The 21,604-nt window shown below is 42.0% G+C and overlaps 1 protein-coding gene across 10 annotated transcripts in view; it reads left to right on the forward strand.

Moving 5' to 3' along the window:
• Positions 1-212: 212 nt before the first annotated feature.
• ULK2 (unc-51 like autophagy activating kinase 2) overlaps positions 213-21,604 on the forward strand; it is a 71,991-nt gene continuing 50,599 nt past the window's right edge. For 9 of the 10 annotated variants that reach the window (XR_004326705.1, XR_004326706.1, XR_004326707.1 and 6 more), the window contains exons 1-8: positions 213-765; positions 1,700-1,792; positions 2,899-2,940; positions 12,908-12,940; positions 13,271-13,307; positions 17,249-17,422; positions 18,374-18,447; positions 20,158-20,259. Coding sequence is in view for 7 of the 10 variants with exons in the window: in XM_032498928.1 (XP_032354819.1) it covers positions 676-765; positions 1,700-1,792; positions 2,899-2,940; positions 12,908-12,940; positions 13,271-13,307; positions 17,249-17,422; positions 18,374-18,447; positions 20,158-20,259 (645 nt within the window). In the remaining 3 variants the exon portion in view is untranslated. Of the gene's footprint in view, positions 766-795; positions 1,095-1,699; positions 1,793-2,898; positions 2,941-12,907; positions 12,941-13,270; positions 13,308-17,248; positions 17,423-18,373; positions 18,448-20,157; positions 20,260-21,604 lie in introns of those variants that run through there. The other variant, XM_032498930.1, reaches the window with a different exon arrangement.

Genomic DNA, 21,604 nt, shown 5'->3' on the forward strand with positions numbered 1-21,604 from the left:
CACAGGGATGCCCGGGTCCCTCCCTCCCGGGACTCCAAAACCCGCTTCCGCGAAGCCCGCCTCCCAGCGTGTCCCGCCCGCGACGCGAGGCTCGCGCGCTCGCTCCCTGCCTCTGCAGACGGCCGGGCACTCATTTTCCCGGCGGAGGGAGCGCCGGCCAAGAGGCGCACTGCGTCCTACAAGAGGCGCTGACGTCGCGGAGGGCCGGCAGTCGGCGTGGAGCGGCCGGCGTGGGCGCGCGGGACTCCCGCGGGGCAGAGAGGCGCGCGGTGACTGGGCCGGGCCGGTGAAGGGCGGCGGCCGCCGCGGCATCAGCGCCCCGGGCGGAGAGGCTGAGGCGCCGGCGGGCAGGGATGAGCAGCACCGGGGCCCGCACCTCTCCCGGGCGCGCGCGCGGCCCCGGGGGCGCCCAGTGACGGCGGCGCCTAGGCGGCTTCGTCAGGAGCCCGCGGCCGGCGGCGGGCCGGCATGAGGAGCGGCCGGGGTCGGGCCAGGCCTCGCTGACCCCGGCCCCGCACGGCAGCCTCCCCCGTTTCTGCCCGGCCTCTCGGCATGAGCGCCCGCCGGGGCCCGGGGCCGCGGCTGCCCCAGTCTGGCGGCCGGCGGGCGCGCTCGGGGCCGGGGGGCCCGCGGTGCTGATCCGCCCGCGCCGCCGCCAAGCCCCGGGGCGCGGCCATGGAGGTGGTGGGCGACTTCGAGTACAGCAAGCGGGACCTCGTGGGACACGGCGCCTTCGCCGTGGTCTTCCGGGGGCGGCACCGCCAGGTGAGCCCCGCCGGCCGGGCCGGGCGGGGCAGCGGCGCCTCAGGCGGGGCCGCGGCGGATCTGAGGCGGCGGCCGGGGCGGCACCTCCCTCCGGAGGCCCCTCCCCCACCCGGGGCGGACCCCTCACCCCACCCCCACCCCACCCCCGGGGGTCGGTAATTGCAGACCCGGCGGAAAACCGGCCGGCTTCCCGCGAGTCCTGGGCGTCCTCCGACTCGGGGCGTCGCGTTTTCCAGCGCGGGTCCCCCGACGGCCCCACCGCCCGTCCTCCCCCGGGGCTGGGCCGGCGGGCGGCCGGGGACGCGGAGCCCAAATCAACCGGAAAGCAGGTTCAGCTTTTTTTTTTTTTTTTTTTAAAGATTTTTGCTGTTTCGCAAACAGGGTCACACGAGGCTTCAGAATCTAAAGAATTTGGAAAGGCACCTCGGGAGTGGAAATAATCATAAAGGGGTTGGAGAGTTCTGATTGTTGCCGGGGGTCATGTCCGAAGTGGGCTGGCCTTCTTGCTTGTCCCGTAAAGTAATACCTACTTCTCCTTTATCATGAGAATAACTTAAAACTCAAGAAAAAAGTAGCTGGAACACGGCTTCATCCTGCCAGGCTGTCAAATACGGTTTTAAGTTAACCATACCACCTCCCAGGTTATCCTCCATAACTTTTAAGTAGTTGTACACTGTGTTCTGTTTTCACTTAATGCTTGTTACTACGCGGTCCTCATATTTGTTATTTTTACCGGGGCTCTTGTGGGACATTAGCTTGCTGCAGCTTTTAATTTATAAAGCCATTTTCTTATTAGAGATTTAGGTTCTGTTCATTTTTCTTCTCAGAGCTATACATGAATTTGCTAAAAACATCTTCATACTTAGAAATATTTTTTCTGTTGACTTATTCCTGTGGAGTAATTTCTGGGAGTAACTGTGTTTTTCCCTTCCAGAAAACTGATTGGGAGGTAGCAATTAAAAGTATCAATAAAAAGAACCTGTCAAAATCACAGATACTGCTTGGGAAGGAAATTAAAATCTTAAAGGTATGTTTCTCTATGTGGTGTTTCATACTAGAATAAACTTAAATGAATATGTAATGACATCCATTGCCGTTTTGGTAGTTGGACCCGAGTTTGAGAATTTTCACCTGTTGTTCTCATTTTTTGCTCAATTTTTTGAAACATTGAGTACTTACAAGCTATTTTAAGAATAGATGTTTGTGGCTCTTGGCCAGTCCTTAGAGAGATTGATGAAAACTGATTTTAGCTTCTCATAATTCCTTTTCCCTACTTACTGTATTGTTGTTTGAGAAGAGGAAGGCCTTTCTTATCCATGATTTATCTCCTCTGTTGATCCGTTTCATGGTACAGTATTTTTTGGAGAACTGGGTGCATCAGGATCTTTTTTTCCTTATAAATTGAACAAAGTTATTTTCCTTGAAAGTGGTCTTTTTAGATCACCCACAAGCAGTGTCATCCAGGTGGGACACTTTGAGGCAAAAAAGGGTCCCATGGTCAAGTCAGTGTGGAAAATCCTGTTTACTAAATCCTTCTTGGAGAGTCACAAAGCACTTGACTCATTAAAAAAAGTCAAAGACTTAGGCAGTGAAGAAACTGCTTTAGGTGTATTTAACTCAGTGTTTCATAAACCAGCATAAACAGAGAACCCTCATCTAACATTCATCAAAATTACTATGCTGTGGACAGCTCTTTGGTAAGAATTACAGTTTGTTGAACTTTGTTGACTTCGTTTTCTTTCAGGCATTGTAAAATCCTGCTTTTTAAAAGTACTGTGGAACTTTATGCCTCTTTTGTTGTTAGAAATTGTATATTAAATCTAAGAGACTAGCAGAAAGCCTGTGATCATACTGTGATGTTTATTTTGTAAATGAGAGTACTCACCTTGTTGAGTCTAAAAAATTACGGCAGTGAAAAAATACATAGGCCCCAAGTGAAGTTTGATCAGCCACATTTCTTATTCTTAGGAGACTGAATTGTTCTAATCTAGTAACAGAAGTATAGATACTAGAAGTAGTATAAATGGATATGTATTCATGTGTGTGCATATGCTTAAATTAATTTCATTTGCATATGGAAATGTTGTAAATAGAATAAATGCAAATATTTTGAATTCTCCATTTTCTTAACAGGAACTTCAGCATGAAAATATTGTAGCACTCTATGATGTTCAGGTACCTTATTTTGGATTTTTAAAAAATATTTGTATGTTAATAAAGAACTTAAAATTTTTTTCTGTTTCATACAAGTTTTAAGTGAATCTAAATAGAAATAGAAAATTGCCTTATTGTTGAAAAGATAATATAGCTTGAGTTCCATATTTATTAATGAAATTGTTTAAAATAGCATAGGGCAGTAGGATAAAACAATGTACTGCATGAGTAAACTTATTAACAAATGTTAATATGCTACAAGACTAGTGTTGTTTTTGGTCTAGTAGAGGAATATTGGTGCTGAATCTAGCATTTCTGTGATAAATTTAGAAAGGACTATTGTGGGCTATTCAAAAATCACGTAGGGCTTTCTTCTTACTGTGAAAGCAACATTTGCTAACGGTAGAGATGTTAGAAAATAAATGAAATAAAAACAAGGAAACTGCATATTCATCACCTAGATCTCTCTGTGGTTATCACCGTGGCATACAGTAGAGTCAGAAGCCTGGGTTCTGAAGGTACCTTCTTCTAAGGCAGCGTTTCTACTGGAGATCCTTTTAAAAAGCCCAGTTTGGGAGAAAAGTACTGTTTTTGGGGTGGAGCACCAGAGCAAGTAGTTGGCTTATATTTTGAGGCCATATTGTGTTAAACAAATCCTCCTTGAATAGTGGGGTCACACTTGGCTAGTGTGTGTTCACCCCGAGAGCCCTGCGGACCTGCTGCTGGTGGGACAGCCCATCAGCCTTTCCCTCCACTCTGCTCCAGAGCGACCAGGGTACCCGATTTACTGTGTTTCCCTCTTTTGTTTTGTTTAGTCTGGACAGTTGAATCCCAGTAAGGAAGTGAACATGTTACGTGATTCTGCTGTATGTTTTCTAGCTAAAACCATTTCTGTATACAATTGTTCTACTCAGATTCATTCATTTTGTGAGGTTAGAGCAGCGGCTGTGAGCCAGGCATTTCTAAGGCTAGGAGAGAAGCAGTGAGTAAAGCAGAGTCCCTGCTCTCAGCCTGCTTGTTTTCAGTGGACTGGCCTGTGCGTGCTTTTTAAAATATATCGCCATTTTTCATGGAGTCATATCATACCACAAAGTATTGATGTGACTAAACCCATGTTATGTTTAGGTTTTTCCCATTATACAAAAATGCTGTGAGGATAATACGTACTTTCTGAAGATATCTGATTATTTCGTGTAAGTCCAGCTTCTAGAATTGGAACTATTGGGACAAATGGATGAACGGTTGTAAAGTTTTTGACAGTAGTGTGACTTCCCTCCCAAAACAATGCAGTCTGAAGTCGTGCACAGAAGGTGCGCGCTGTGGGTGTGTTTTCTTACCCATTTAAATAAGCGCAGCTCCCTCCTCCACTTGAGACATTCAAAGCAGCGTAGAAAGAACAGGGGAAAGGTTTCCAGTCAAAACCCTACTGAAATGTCGATTCTCCTCCGAGCTGTTTGTGTAGTTAGTTGTCTCAGTCTCTGTAGACAGAGGGCACCAAGTGGTACGAGTCAGTGCCTCGTACAAAAATTGTTACGTATTAACTCTTAATGCCCCCGTGTTTGAGAGTACAGGAAATCCTGTCAGCTGCAGAGTAGACTTTGCTTCAGAGTAGAGAGTTTACTTAGATTTTGTCTATCAGAATGAAAAACGTTTTTCAGTCCTGGTTTTGGCTGCAGAATGAGATACCATTAAGGAGAACATGTACTCAGAAACCTGAATTATGAAACTGTTGGAAATTTCAAGGTGACTACATTAAAATGTTTGTTTTGTGCATTGTGCACTAGTGGAACTCATTTATAAAAATAAACTTAAGAACTATTAGCCACATAAACATAGTCTTGAGCATTGGGATATAGAGTAAACAGAATCTGGATCTAATAGTTGCGATTTGCTCCCTTGATTCTGACTTCACCAAGGAGGGTGGGATGCTTACAGAGACTGGTAGTCGTTTCATCCACTGGAAACGAGCACCATTTTCCCTGGCATTCATTCGTGGACATCCATCTGAAGTTGATGTGTACACTTTTATAAACTGAGAACTTTTGACATTGTCTGTAATAATCAGGCTTCAGTTTAGATGACGCTTAAAAAGAAACACATCTCCCTAATTACAAAAATAATACATGCCCGCCTTAAAATGCACCAACATTGTTGAAATGAATAACTTAGAAAGGAAATGGTAATTCCCAGGTATAACCATAATTTGTCACATTTGTTTTAGAGGGTTTTTTAACCTTTTTAAAAATTGAAGTATAATTAATTTACAGTGTTGTGTTCGCTTCAGATGTACAGCGAAGTGGTTGAGTCATACATACATGTCTAAATGCATATATGGCTCTGTAGTAATTTAATCAAGTGGGAGAAGAGGAAGCAAGCTTCCCAGGCAGACGAAGCCTTCTGTGAAGAGATGGGTCTGAAGGGCTGGAAGGAGGAATGTGATGGGGACGCAGGGGGAGTGGGGATGTGGTGATGGGTGATGCGGGAGGCTCAGTAGGGGCCATGCATGATCTTTACTCTAAGGACAGTACAAAGCCATTATAAGAGTTTTAAAAGCAGGAGGGTGATGTCATGTCTGTTTTTCAAAAGATGCATATCTTCGTGTCCTGAGCATGAGATAGGTATAGTCAGTTGGGAATACTTACCTGCATGAATGTCAGTGATCTGGGTGAACATCCACCTGTTGGTAATTTTCAGTATAGTGAGGAAAAGAGTCATTCTGTAGATGACACTGGCAAATTGAGACATCTGAGAAAAAATAAAGTTGGATCTCTATTCTCATCATTTTCCAAAGTGATTTTCAAGTGAATTAAGAATGTAAATATATAAAATAAGCAATAACAACCTTAGAATAATATTTAGATGACTGTATATAATCTAAGAGCTAGAAAGTTATTTTAAATCAAGAGAAACTTGGAAGCCATAAAAGTAGGGACATAGAAAATTTTTTAAAACTTACTTTATGACAAATAATACCGGGAACAAATTGACAGCCATAAAAAGGAACAAACTTGATAAGTACCGTAATGTGTTAGGAATCTCAAACATTAAGCTGAGAAAAAGAAGCTAGCTACAGACAGCTACTGTGTGATTCTGTCTGCGTGCGTGCGTTTCAAGAAGAGACAGAACTCGGGGAAAGCAGAGGAGAGGCTGCAACTTGGTATCAGGGGCTGATGGTATGTCTGGGCGAGTGTGGACCTTCTGGGGCTATGGAAATGCTGTGTTTTGTTTTGACTGGAAGGGTAGTTACACAGGTGTATACATTTGTCACAACTCATGACCTATACACTGGAATCTATACCACAATGAAATGCAAAAAAAATGCAAGAGTAAATAATAGCTTGAGAAAATATTTACAATACAACAGGTAACAGGCTAATATCTAAAGCATATAAATCCTCTCACAGATTGAGAAGGAAAAGACAACCCAAAGAGAAAGTAAGTGAAGGATATAAATTGTGGTTCTCATAAGAGCAGTAAGAACGGCTGATAAGTGTAGGAAATGACATTCATGAACAAGTGGGGAGATGTAAATTAACGTAATGGATGTCACTTCCCACCCTACAAATGGGAACATTAAGAAGTGCAGCAGTTCTCACTGCTGGAATTGGGGAGGTATCCCCGATTCCCAGGTATCACAGGTAAAAATGTGAGTTGTTAGGATATTTTTGGAATGATGTCTGGCGATACTTTTGCTTCCATACCCTAAAGAGTATTCTTGACATTGCCGTCAAAGTGCTCTTGGTAATGCAAGTTAGGGCATCCTAACTTCTCTGCTTGGACCCCTGCAGTGCTCCCCCCCCCATTTCTGTGAGTAAAATCCAAACCCGTTACCCCCTCCTATGCACCTTCCTGCTTCTGTTCCATCCACTCGGGCCTCCTTGTGGGCCCTTCCCCGCTTTCCCCCCTCCTGGTGACTGTGTGTACAGTGTACGCACAGAATGTGGCATCTCTGTCGTGTACACAGATACAGTTTCAGCCTGCCTTAGGTCTTATTCAACTGCATTGCCAATGAAGCTTTCTTTAGCTGCCCTAAATAAAACTGCAGCCCCTCCCCAGCACTGTCTATCCTCCTTTCCTACTTTTCTTCCAAAGCACCTGTCACCCTCTAACATGCTCTGTATACTTACTTCACTTATTATCTCTCTCCTGACCCTTCCCTCTGAGAATTTAAGCTTAGAGAACAGGGCGTGTAACTCTGTTGGCTTACTGCTATATCCTCAGTGCCTAGAACAGTGTCTTGTATATAGAAGGTAGTTAAATATTTCAATGAGATGAGACATCTGTCACCATTAGAAGTACATATGCTTTTACTAAGCAGCCCAGACTCCTGGGCATCTATCCCGTAGCCATAAATGCATGAGAAGTAGGATAGATGTCCCAGAACCAATGCAGCATTGCTTAGAATGGGCAAAGCTGGAGACCAGAGAACGTCCCTCACTAAGGGAGTGGCTCAGTAAATGGCAATGTGGTCACACTGTGACGTATCACATTATTAAAAAGAGTTATCTATGTGCAGTTGACTTGGAGGGGTTTCTTTAGTGTATTATTGAATGAGGAAAGCAAGAGTCAAACATTTATATATGACATCCCATTTTTTCAAAGTAAAATGTGTGTGTGTTTACCTTATGATTGTATGAGTAGGAGAAAGGCTTGGAAGGTTGCAAACACATTGGCTGCTTGGAGAGGTGAAGATAATTGAGCAGAAAGATGGAAATGAATTATATTAAAATTAAACTCGCAGGCTTCCTTTGGGTGTGACTGTAAAGAGCTGCATGAGAGCGCTGGCGCGCTAGTGGGGCTTCTTTCAGGACTGAAGTGACTCTTTAACTTCCTTCCTTCAGATTTTAATGTGATCGAGTTTTTGCAGTAGGCACTTTTTTTATATACTCAAGAAAAAAAAAGCTTTCTTTCTGAGGGGAAGAGGGAGAACCCAGCTTAGCTTGCTTGCATTCTGCAGCCTTTGGGCAGGCTTCTGATTATTAGCATTCCGGGCATTTCCATGCCAGTTAGGGAGAACATATGCAGGGCATTAGACCGAACAGTTACGGTTGGAGAAAAGGGGATTCTCCATTATAAAGGAAAGGGTGTAGGAGCTTGTGAAAGTATGTTAAAACACTGGCTGCTTGGGGAAAGTGGGCAAGGTTGGCTATGGGGTCACCACGTTGCAGGTGTTTGGGTGGGTGATGTCACCAGAGGAGTTGGAAAGGCGTGGACAGGTTGGCGAGATGGTTAGGAGATAGGGTTGTTAGGACTTGGGTACGTGAGCTGTAGCAGGTGAAGAAGAGGGAGTCACAGTTGGCAGCTCTTTGTCGTATTTTATTTTAGCCTCTTTTTGATACATGGAAGTTCTTACATAGTAAAATGTTCCCATCTGTTTTTGAATGACCTCTAGGTTTCAGTATCATGTTAAATGTTTCTCCACCTCGAGATTATACAAATGATCCTCCACGTTTTCTTCTAGTACTTAGGAGTTTTCGATATTTACATCTTTGATCTCTGCAATTTATTGATGTGCGAAAGAGTGATATAGTGACTGAGGTTTTTTCCCGGAAAGTTATCCCAAGCTTTTCCCTGGTTTTGAGTATAACTGTAGAAGAGGATGCTGTCTTCTTCAGGACTGTTTAAAAGAGTTAGGACTTTAACAATGTGAAGAATTATGGGTAAATCAGGTTCAGATTAAGTGGGTACTTAGTTATCAGCTTAGAAATTTATTGGAAGTGAGTGTTGCGTTCCAGTGTATGTTTTTTCCAGCACCACGAAGCTGTTAACCCAATTCTGGCACTCCCTGTAGTTAGCATTAGATCCCACAGGTTAAGGGCTCAATCCCACAAGACTGTCTCCCACCCTGTCCAGACACTAACTGAAAATTCAGGTTGTTACCGGTGCTTGTGGCCAATCTTCTAGATAGACCATAGATGTACTATAGATTGGCTATAGATCTGCATTTCTCAGGCCCTCCTTCTACAGCGTCTCAAAGAACTCAGAGAAACATGTCACTCACCGGATTACCAGTTTATTGTAAAAGGATATAGCACAGGAACAGCCAGGTGAAGAGATGCTCAGGGCAGGGTATGCTCTCTGGGTGTGCCACTCAGCAAATCTCATCGTGCTCACAATCACAGAGGCTCTTGGAAGCTGTCCTTTTGGGTTTTTGCAGAGGCTTCATTACATGGGCGAGACTAAGTCGTTGGCTGCTGATGACTAACTCAGCCTCTAGCCTGTCTCCCCACTCCAGAGATCAGGGCTTGGGTCTGAAAGTTCCAACCCTCTAATCACAAGGTTGGTCCCCCTGGCCACCAGCTCCTGTCCTTACATGGCCTAGGGTCTTTCCAAAAGTCACCTCATTAGCGTAAGAGACCTTGATCATTCTCAGGAAATCCCAAAGGCCTAGGAGCTCTGTGCCAGGAAGAGGAACATAGACCACATATGTATTCCGTATTATAAACCTCAGCATTATGTATGTGTTCGGAATGTTTTGGAAACCTTTTGTTTAATTAGTATTAATGAGATAAGGATTAAGGAAAAGTTTTCTGCAGTCCCTCGTTGGTTTGTGTCAGGTCAGTGAGCTAGAACTGGCTTCCATGGATTGTACTTTGCGTCTCTGTTTTTCAGAGTGTGATCTAAGAGGAAGAGTCCTCATGGGAGTAAGGAAACTGTTTCTGTCAGTCTCCTTTTACAGTGTCAGTCAAGCCGCTTTTTCCTTGTTAACAGCACCTCTCTGTAAAGCGGGGATGTCCACCCGGCCCTGTTTACTCCCAGGATGCTGTGAGGCTCTCGGACCAGGTGACCCCAAGGGGAGCGAGTCTTGGGACCGCAGGAATGGTGTTTCTTTCCTCTTTCCTGAGGGGTAGAGAACAGATCAGGAAAAGTAGCAGAGAAATGTGAGGTCTGGGTCTGAGGAGCCAGAAAATTTTCTTTCTCTTGCTATTTACTTAATCATCTTTAATAATCTCTCTTTCTCTTACTGTTTGCTTAACTCTTTTATTATTTTGTATTTCTCCACTTCTGCTTCTTTGAATTCTGCTGAAGAGAACTATCTACTCATATTATCTGACTTACAAAATTCACTTTACACTTATTATTTTTTAAAATACGAAAGTAACAAGCTCTCAGTGGAAAAACAGTTCCAATGATCTAACAGTGTGTACAGATACACCCTCTTCTGATGCCTCTGTTTCCTTTTTCCAGGAAGTTGTGTGTCCTTCAAAACTTAATTTTTTAATGCATATATGTGTGTGTTTGCATACAGTCAACTTACTTTTGAAAGCAAACACTCTTTTTTAATTGGCCCTGTGTTGAGGGCATCTTTTCAACTTGAGACCTCCTCATAACTTTTTTATTTTTATTTTTTATTGATTTACCATGTTTCAGATGTACAAGAAAGTGATTCAGTTAATTTATACACATGCACACATACCCACTTTTTCAGATTCTTTTCCGTTCTCCACTGCTTTTTAGAGAATAGGTTTTTTATCTTAGGTGATAAGGACTTTGAGTAGGGAAACCCACTATGTTTAGCTTCGCTGGTGGACGTGCTGGGGAGTCAGTTGAGGATGTCTCGATTTTAGAAAGGAGAACAAATGTATGTTCAGCTTTGGAAAACCCTCCGTGGTCTGACTCCCAGGTCTGTTGGCCTCACTTTTCATCCTTTCTAACCCTCCAGGTGTCTCTTCGAGTTCTTCCTTGGTGCTCCAGTACCGTTTGAGTTATGATTTGTCTCTAGGTGGCTGATCGGTTTTATTGAGAAGTGGACCTTTTGTCTCCTTTGCTGGCTCTTCCCTGGCTCCTGCGGCTATGCCTGCTCCGGGTTACTCAAGGGCTTCGTTTAAAGGATGGGCTCTGTTTTGAAAAGAGGGCCTTCCTAAGAGAGAATGATTGAGCCTATTGAGATTTTCGTTGCTTTAGAAGTGGACAAAAGAAGGTCCGCCCAAGAAGTCAAGGGTTGAAGTATTTCTGCCTTACTTACTACTTATTGAATGAGTGAATGAACGTGTGGGGAAGCTAAGTGGTTGCACGTACCCCGCCAGGTTGTGGAAACCGAAAGGGAACTGGATCTCATCGTGTTGAGGGAACAGCAGTTCCGTGTCTCCTCGGCCCCCCCTTAGCAGCTGCGCCCTGTCCCTTCTCCTCAGTAGTCAGGATGTGGGGCAGTTTTGTGACTAAACAACACTGGTTCCAGATAACATACTTGTCATTTATACTTGGGAAGAGGAAATTTTTGTTGAATGTTACGTTTAGTGATTTCTCTGTGTTTTTAGGGATGATAGGATAGTTTGGTTTGGATTTGATTAGGTTTTGTGATTATGACTAGTTCCCAGTGGAGATGACTAAATCAGAAATATATTTTTGTTTTTATTTTTTGTTTCTTTTTGGGGGGAGGGTAATTAAGTTTGTTTATTTATATGTTTGTTTATATTTTTGGTGGAGGGACTGGGGATTGAAGCCAGGACCTCGTGCATGCTAAGCACATGCTCTGCCACTGAGCTACACACACCCCCATTTTTATTTATGATAAAAGAAAAGAGCATTTACTTCTGGCAGACTTGCCCTTCTAGCCTGCGGGCGCTGCCTGCTCTGCTGCTTTCCTGGCTCCTGGTGGGAGTGTGGGGGGAGGTGAGCCACTATTGAAGCAGGCGGCCTGGCTCTCGTGCACTGGGTCCTGCTGGGGCAGGGAGCAGAAGGCACCGCCGTTCTTCTGAGGGGGTGAGAGGATGGGGCGTGCTGTGTTTTAATTTCTTATCTAGTCCTCTGGAGAAATGGGTGGAGCGAATCACCTAAGTCGCCAAGTTTCTGGCGTGCAGAATTCAGTTCGGGTCCAGACTTTTGGGAACGTGCCGAGTCCTTTGTGGCAGCCCTGCATGCTGCTCCTTGTTGCAGGATGTGCTCTGTCAAGCTGTTGTGAGCCTCCAGCTTTTGTCTCTCATCTGTGTGAACTGATGCTTTTATAAGATCTAGTAAAAATGCAGCGTTATAAACACAGTAACACAATAAAAAAGGACCTATAAACAGATGTCCAGAGTTTTTATTATTAGTTTCAGCAGACATAAAATTACTTTGTCAAATTACTTTAAACCCTTTAAAGTTCTGACTCCTAATTTCTATAATTATCTCATTGTGGCCAGTACAGAATAGTGTGCTGACTGGCACTTGCCCGTGACCTGCACACTGAGGAGCACTGCCCTAGACCTGCCCCTTTTTGCCCTTCCCCTCCTTGTGTTTTCCCATAAGACACCATACCCTTGAATTCGGGGTCTTGGTGAAGCCAAGTGCTACTGGAAGGGTTATCTCTTGAATCACATTTGAACATCGGCTCAAGTTAAGCTGTAGGGAAGCCCAGTTTAAATTTTAATTAACACTATAAAAATTGAAGAAATCAGCCTTTGAATTACTTACGCAGGCAACAGACCTGGAGTTAAAAGAATCTGAGAGACTGGGTAGAATTTCTCAAATCAGTTCCTTAAAATCAATTTGCTACCAAGACATGTGATAAGAAATCTTCCCTTTGCCAGAAATTCCCAAGTAATGTGATTGCCTCCAAATACACATAAAAACAAGAAAAACAAAAGAACTAAGCGTCCTAGAGCATGTATTCCAGAAATCAGATTGTGCATTTAGTGTTGCCAGGGAGGATTTATCAAGTCATTGCTCCAAATCATAAACTTTTCAAACTGGGAGTCCTTCCCTGAGGGCCAGAGAATCTTTTTTTTCACAAGTAGTAAATTTACCATAACCATAACCAAACGCTGAATCTTTCTTTAGTGCTTTCCATGAACAGAATTGAACTTCCTGATAACTATGTTTGTATCATTGAGGATGAGATGTTTATATCGTTGGAGGATTTTAAATTTCACTTCTGAAGGATTTTGTGATTTCACTTTACTTGTTTAAAATGAACATGAGTACTGTTTTTATTAACTATTGTGATTTTTAAATTTTGTGCTTAATTTTTTCTCTAATCTAAATCATATTTAATATGTTTATTTTTCAGGAATTACCCAACTCTGTCTTTCTGGTGATGGAGGTAGGTGGTATACAAGTTCTTGTTTAATTAGCTTCATATTTCTTTTGATTAATATGTACTTTAAAAGTGACTGGGTTATTTGAAAATTTGAATTAATAAAGTTGATTCAGTGATTTAGATCCTACTTTATAAGGAATATAAAATTTTAAAATGTAGATTCTGTAATTCTTTATAATGTAGTTTCTAAAAATGTAGATTCTATAAAATGGTTTGTTTCAGACCAGATTTACATTATATGCAAGTGTACTCTTAATTAAAATTAAATGATAATGGATTGAATTAATCTTAATCAGTATTTTCATTTTAATTACTTTTTCTTTTATATATCAGTATTGCAATGGTGGAGACCTGGCAGATTATTTGCAAGGTAAGTTTTTGTCTTCGCCAGTGTTTAGTATAGTACTGTAGTCTGTTTAATCACCAGTTCCTTCTGAAGTATGCTACCCCTGCTTTCTGTACTTGTATAGAAACAGTCAGTAAATATTTGTGTATTTGTTTGACTGTGGTCACTTTACTGACTGACTCTTGTTTGCTGTGGTCTTGCTTCTCAGCCTTAATTGTGTATGAGTGTTTATGTACGTGTGCCCCTCTCCCACAATGTTTGAGAGGTGGGTCCTCTCCCCAAAAGAGAAAAACCAATAGGCTTTCTCTTCAAAAGACTCTAGTGGCTTGCTATCAGTGAACCTTTGTCCTTTCATTTCTTCAGAATTAAAAAATAAAACATAATGGAAGACTGTATCTAAGAATGTATTTATTAATGTGAATGATTTTTGTAATTTTTAAAAATGTTCTTAAGGATTAAGGGTAACAAATTATTTTGTGGCACAAAGGTAAGATTTTAGTACTAGATGCTGCTTTGAAATTCTGTATCTGTAAGTATATCCACATAGGATAATAAGCATTCAGATCAGGTTATGTCCCTCAAAAGTATTTTTTTAATGATGTTGGATGAGGCCAGCACCTACTTGCTGGCCCCTTGAAGATGCAAGGGAAACAGACAAAAAGAATAGTAAAAAGTTCATAACCCAGCCTGGAAATAGATCATGGCAACTCATGGTAAAAACATTAAGACATCACCAGGTACACCCACCAAGGGTCTGGACAGCTCACAGAAGAGGAATAGCGTATTTAAAGTGTTCACCTGGTAATCAGAGAGTGCAGTTAAAAATGAGGTTTTAAAAACTTTTCCAGTATAAAATATTGGGGAGATTTCAAAAGCTGTGTAGAGAATGATGTGAAGAATACTTGTATTACTCCTCCCTCCAGGTTAAAAAAGAAATTCCACATAAAGCTGAGGCTCCACGTAGGCCCTTCTGAGGTCCTGCTCCTGTCCCTCCTGCTTGGGGACAACCGTTATCCTGAATTTGGTAGTTTATTCCATGCGTGTGTTTGTATTTTTCCTGAGATTCTTTTTTAACAAATTATGTTAATTTGGTAAAAAGATTCTTCAAAATGTCAATTACTAGTGGAATGCAGAGACAGGCACTTTCTTCACTACGGGTGGGCAGGAGTTGGAGCTCCAAGACACCTTGTTCCACCTTCCAGTCAGTCTCTGAACCTTGAGATGCTTTACGTTGGCAGTGATCCAGATAAAGGCACCTTTCCCCTGTGGTCAGGTTGAGGGCCACCTTATCAGTTTAGAGCCCTCACTGGAATATCAGTTTCCCTCTTTAACAGAAAGACGTAGGCATTGATACGCAGGTGTAGCTGCGACAGCAGTTTTGTCCATGAGGTTGGACACCGTATTTGATGTTCCAGAGCAGCAGTGTTAGCACAGGGGACCAGGAATGAAGGGCTTCCTTGAATGCTGGAGGCAGGCAGGCTGGTTTGAACCGTTCCGTTGTGTAGATCACTTAATTGCTATGTGATTTTGGTCGACTTGGTTAACCTCCCCTGGTCCCTGTCTGCCACTTGAAAAGACGTGTGAAATAAATTTGGTCTTCAGGGAGTTATCTAGAGCGGGACTGTTCCATGTGGTAGCCACTGACCACGCAGGGCTGTTGAGCTCTTGAAATGTGGCTAGTCTGAATTGAGAAGTTCTGTGGTGGAGAACATACTTTGGATTTTGAACGCTTCATAGGAAGAAAAGAATGAGTATATCTCATTAGGCTTTTTATATTGATTACAAGTTGAAATAATATTTCAAAAGTATTAGGTTAAATATATAATATTAATTTTACCTGTTTCTTTTCACTTTTTAAAATGTAAACTATCAGAAAATTTAAAGTACATTCGTGGCTCACGTTGTATTTCTGTTGGAGAGCACTGGTCTGGAAGATCTGGAACGTCCAGTCCTGAAGGTCCAATGCCCTTATATCACAGCTCGATTGTTTAGTTCTCTTATCTGCTTTGGTAAACACAGTGCTTTTCACATTTTCAAAAAATGGAAAACATTCTATTAATAGCAAGTTTAAAATAAAATCTAAATTAGTTGGTAGGTTGTATTTTGGCATTAATTGCAGCAGACACACTGAGTGTGGCAGCTACAGCTGAGCCAGCCCACTTGTTCATTCATTTGAACAAGTTTTGATGGTAGCTATGCCTTTAAAATATTAAGTTTTTAACTTGAAAATTTCAGTTTATGGGATTGTGTTGAGCATACATCCCGTGTTCATAGAAACGTGAATTTTTACTACAGTTTGTATCCAGAAACAGCCTAAACTAGATCATTACTTTTCTCCACAGGAACAATGTTAGAGTTTGGACTCTGAATCAGATAAACTCTGTTCTGTTCAGTTCAGTAGTGTGTCGTAGGGCAAGGCTGCAAATTCTAAGTGACTGCAGTCATTTAAAGTAGCAAAACTTTTGAACCCTAGGATGAAAATGCAAATGAATGAAATGGAGAAAACACATTATCCACTTGATCCGTATTATCCATATCAATGGAATTTAAGTAAAGCATTGCAAAAATAAAGGTTTAGTTTTATTGATTTGACCCACCTGCTAATGTGCAGGAATTTGTGTTGCCATCTGCAAGAAAGTGGATCTGCAAGAACATAAGTATACTCCAGAGTTAGATGATGCTCACTCATTTCCAGGGGTAGGATTATGAAAGAGTTCGCTTTTTATATGTTTTAGTGTGTTCGGATTTTTTTTTTTACAGTGAGCATCAGGAAAAGAACCTCAAAGAATTTTAAAAAAGGGAATCAGTTAAGAATAGACCTCACATAAGAAAGTATTTGATAATTTTTAAACCATGGGAGTTAGTTTATTTGACGATGTTAAGGACATAAAATGTCACTTCATGGTCGTTAAAATGATTTTAAAACTATAGTATTTCACCTGTTCCAACTGATGATGTTATTTCTGTCTGTCTTAATCTTAATTGCATTTGAAAAGATTATAAAGAGCATATTCTAGAGTTGTTTGGGCAGAAGTGTGTTCACAAAGGATTTAAATGGGGTCATGGATATTAAGTCCCTAATGTAGAGTCAAGATTTTTAGATCCATTGGAATAAAATGTACACTGTGTATATATACTGAGTACTAATTATGTACCAGGCCTTTTAGTAAGGTCTTTATTAAATGTGCTGTCTTGTGATTAGTCTATTTTCAGCTTTTCATAGTTGAGGAGTGGGCTCAGAGGGGTCATCTTCCAGGGTCACACAGTAGGTGGGTGCAGGAGCTGGGGTTTAAACAAAGGCAGCCTGACCACAGACCCAGCTCTGTTGACCATTGCAGGCCCTGGTGCGCACGTAGGCACACTGCTGCTCACTGAGCAACGGCCACCCTCGAGTTGTGCTCCTGCTGCCTCTGTGTTGGTGGGCACATGTCTTCTTAACAGGTGTCTTTGGTCAGGAGAGATGCTGTGGAGGACAGAGTGGGGAGATTAAAGGAGACAGTGTTGGACCACGGACCCCTGACATGTCTAGGTGGTGGCATTGCCCTAGTCGTGCCAGCCAAGCATTTCACCTGTTTTTAATTTGTGCTCAGGTAACAGTTGGACCTTTATCCCTGGTATTTGACTGTGAAGAGGACTTATTTTTGGCTTGTAGAGGAGACTCACATTTGTGGAGCACCTGTGTGCTCATTCTTGCCAGTAAAAATGGGAAAGGAAAACCAAAAAGGAACACAAGTGAAAACAAAAGATGCCCATGTAAATCCATTCTCTTTACAACAGATTGGTTAAAAATTTTGAGATATCTGGTATCTTTTCATAGACTTAAATTGTTAGAAACAATGAAAAAATACGAATCCCAGTTCCTTACTCCCTCCATGTTCTCCTTCACAACTCGCTTCTGTTGCTGGAATACACAGGTGATACTTGGCTATGCATGTTAAATGTTTGTGTGGCTCCTCTCCCGCCAGCTAAAGGAACTCTCAGCGAAGACACCATCAGAGTGTTCCTGCATCAGATCGCCTCTGCCATGCGGGTCCTGCACAGCAAGGGCGTCATCCACAGGGATCTCAAACCGCAGAACATCTTGCTGTCTTACGCCAATCGCAGGAAGTCAAGTGTCAGTGGTATTCGCATCAAAATAGGTAAATGGCCATGTATCATTTCATGCAAAGAACGTTTTTGAGACTGTATTTTTAGATAATTTTAGTTCAGCTTTGTTAGAATGATGAGTTTTGTTGATAGGCTTTTGACATTTTTATTGAGTTCGGGAGGTACATATGGATATGGGAACCCTTTACATTACTGGCGGCAGGTGCTAAATTTCAGACAGGGCCAAAGGGCTCCTGCTAGGTACTCTGGCTTGAATCGCAGCGGGAAAGCCTGCTGCTCCTCCTCGGAGGGAGGTAATGTGTTACGGATGCTGGCAACAAATTAATAACCCTTATTCTTTACAGCTTATAGGGGTAGAGGTAATAGCTCTGTGGTGGACCGCATGCTTAGCGTGCACGACGTCCTGGGTTCAGTCCCCAGTACTGCCACACACACAAAAATACAGTTTATGGGGTTTTAACATGAGGGATCTGAGAGATTATGTTGTTCAGGATTCTTATTCAGCAGTTTTTTTTAGAGCTTTCAAGATTATTTGAAACAGGTTGTAATGCTAGATTTTTTTAAAGCTCTTCTCTTGGTAGAAAAATAAGTTTTTAGCAGTATTTTAAGAAATCTCTGATATTATATAGGTTACATTTGGTATCCAGAGGAGGACAAAAACAGTTCAGATTCTATAGCTGATATTGATGTTTAATGAGAGCAGTATTCATGAATCATTTATTGTAATTAGCATTGTCTCTTGCAAAGCTTGGCTCTCCCATCTTGGTTATGGAGCTGGCAGAGCAGTGCCTTGTGATCACTGCTATTTCTCAGCTTGTTGATGTTGAAGTAGCTACTTTTTTCTTTGGTAGACAGTCTTATTCAATAAGCTTTAATTTCTCACAGTTCTTTTGTGCTCTCTTATATCTTAAAGAATCGTATAATCTGTGTTAAATGTGAGCAAAGGTATCATTTTCTTTTCTCCTTTTTATTTTGTGAAATAGCGGATTTTGGTTTTGCTCGTTACCTACATAGTAACATGATGGCTGCAACACTGTGTGGGTCTCCAATGTACATGGTGAGTAGGTGTGTGCGTCCTCATGTGTGTAGGGTACAGCGCTGTAAGCATTGGGATTTAAATATAGTGCCTGTTTCCAAGTAAGATGTGATTTTATATCTAGACTGAATTATTAGGAGCATTAATCTTACTGATACAGACATCTTTCAGTTTAGCACAGTGGACTGTAAAAGTCATCTTTGCCCATTGGCATTTATTTTTTAAATGATTAGTTGTTAGGGTAGAAATCCCCTCTTAGATCACACTGAAAATAGACAGTGTTGCAGTGTGGTCGTGCTGTACCTGATGTGTGATCTTAGGAGTATGTGAAAAAACTTTGGGGGTCACCTCTTCAGCTATAGGATGTGGTCACCTGTTGCGTGTTGTTTCTTTTAACAAGATACCTGTATTGTAGAAGTTTTCCATCAGTGCCTTAAAGGCTGAACAATCTTCGTTTTCCCCTTTATCCTCTCATATGGATATTATCAGGTGTGATAGGGTGAGGCTGTGCAACTTCTGAACTAATGCCAAGTATTAGGCCTGTAAATATCTTAATTCTGGAACTTCAGAACCCTGCAAATTGAATAAATGTAACTACTTCAATTTTAAGATTACAATGGGTTTATATTCAAGCAGAATTTCCTCTAGTCTAAACTCAACTTAGAGATCAAGGCTAGTAATCAAAGTTCAGAGTTTTTCTGTTCCATTAGATTTACTTTTTCTTCTTTTTTCTTTTCCTTCAGGAGAAGGAAGGATGTATTAATTGCAGCGAGTAGTGGGGAACACTGGGGGTCTTTCCCAAAGCAGTGTCTCCCGGATTGATGTTTCTTCATCATAATTTTTTTGCTTATTTAATAAATGTTATAATTTAGTAGAATTTAAATACTATTTTGCACTTCTTGAATATGAAATTAGTTTAGCCTTGAACTAATAGCCTTGAGGATAGAATGTTTGGGCTGGTTAGTAAAGGAAATTGATACAGTAAGAAGCAAGGGACAATAAATAAAAATGTTATGCCTGGAAAATAAAGTTTTACTGTCTTTAAGGACATTTGACATTTCTATCTAATGATTGTCTTGACTGATGGTGTTTTTTAAAAGCATCTCATGAGAAGTGGGAAAATACTTGTAATAAAGCAACAGAAATTTTTTTTCTGCTTTTAAGACAGTTTTTATTATTGTGTTCTGCATAATAGATTTTCCATTATTTTGAATGTTTTCTAATGACAGAAAAATGAATAATATAGCAAACACTCATGGACTCACCATTTTTAGAAAGTAATCATTTTGCCATGTTTGCTTTAATTTTTTTTTTTTAAGAAAGAAATAATGTTCCAGAGACAGTCCCGCGTGCCTTTTGTAGTCCCTCTCCCGTTTCCCTCTCCTCCTCTCATGCTCTGGACGTAATCTCTGTCCTGTAATTGGTGTGTATTTGCCTTTATTATTATTTTAATACTCTTTCTGTATTTTATGTGTCCATAATATTATACAGAAATGCTGGTTTCTAAGCTCACTTCTTTTCATGCAGCGTTGCTTTTGAAATTTGCAGTATATCTCAGTGTAAGGATGCAGTTCTGTCTTTGTTGCAGTATCGTTTGATTTGGGCACCATCACAGTGTGTGGTTTTTATTTTGGTAGTTCTGGGAGGAGTGTGACCTTTTCCAGTTGATTAACACGTGCGTATGAATTATGTAAATGACGTAACGCCGTGCCCTGAACTGTCCCACCCCAGGCCCCGGAGGTTATTATGTCTCAGCACTACGACGCCAAGGCTGACTTGTGGAGCATCGGGACAGTGATATATCAGTGCCTCGTGGGAAAACCACCTTTTCAGGTACCTCCGTTTTTTTCTCATGTGCTCAGTCTGGGGACAGTCCCCTTTGACCTATAAAACTGGGAATGCAGTTGACCCTTGAACAATGTCGGGGTTAGGGGCACAGTGTAACTTTACGTCCACAGATTCAGCCAACTTCAGATCCTGTGTATGTGTTTATTGAAAAAATCCTCAAACAAGTGGACCCACACAGTTCAAATCCGTGTTGTCCAAGGGTCACTTGTACTTTGAAGGCAGTGGTTTTGGTTCCTTTGTGATTTATTCTGATTTTGCTAATAGGCCAGAACATCTTTTGCTTTGCCATTGTTATCTGCCTCCCTTGGTAGTTGGACCTGGCACGCAGGCCCGTTAGGGTTTCCAGGCTGGTGGCAGCCAGCGAGGCTCAGGGTAACAAGCCGGTGGGGAACAGGTGTGAATGGTGGCGTCGGCGCTTCCTGCTCAGCCAGGTCTTGGGGACGTGGAGTCCAAGTGAGGGCTGGGGCTGGCCTGGGAGCGTCCCTGGGGACTGCGTCCAGCTCTGCGCCTGTCACTGCTGGATGAGAGAGCTAATTGTTCGGGCGTTACGGGAACTATTTTCAGTAGTCTTCCTCTCCCAGACATCCTGTCAAGAAGAGGCCTTCTAGAATAGAATCATGGTGATTCCTCTCGGGTTCATACTGCCCAGCTAGAGAGAGGTTTTTTAGTCTTTTATTTTTTATTGAAGTATAGTAGATTTACAAGGTTTCAGGTGTACAGCAAAGGGATTTGGTTGTACCCATACATGCACACACATACTCTTTTTCAGACTCTTTTCCATTGTAGGTTATGACAAGATACTGAATATAGTTCCCTATGCTGTACAGTAGGTCCTTGTTTATCTAATTTGTATATGGTAGCTTGTATCTAAACCCAAATCCCCGATTTATTTCTTCCCCTGACCCCTTTCCCCACAAAGAAGTTTTTTGAATCTGAAAACTAAAATAGCAAAATTACTTCCCCAAAATGGTATTAAAAAAAAATTGGTGACACTCCCAGATGAAACAGTTTCCCGATCTGGTTTGGATGTAGAGGCAGCTTCACTAATTCCGCAGCTCTGACTGCGTGCTGCTTGTGACTAGGACGGGGGACTGAGAAGTAGCAGTGATCCTAGTTTTCTTCTTTGAATCCCCCGAAGGTAAAATACACCATGATTTTACATAATAAAAATAGACCTGTTGGGTAGGCTGTGTGACCTCCAGAAGAGTGGCTCTTTCCTAATTTTCAGGCCTGTCTGGGAGTCTGACCTCAGGAAAGATGCATTTGGCCCAGATGTGCAGAATTCGCACACAGGTGGTGTAGGTTCCGGTGGGCATCTGTGGCTCCCACA

This window comes from Camelus ferus, chromosome 16 (genome assembly GCF_009834535.1).
Source record: "Camelus ferus isolate YT-003-E chromosome 16, BCGSAC_Cfer_1.0, whole genome shotgun sequence".
Classification (NCBI taxonomy): domain Eukaryota; kingdom Metazoa; phylum Chordata; class Mammalia; order Artiodactyla; family Camelidae; genus Camelus; species Camelus ferus.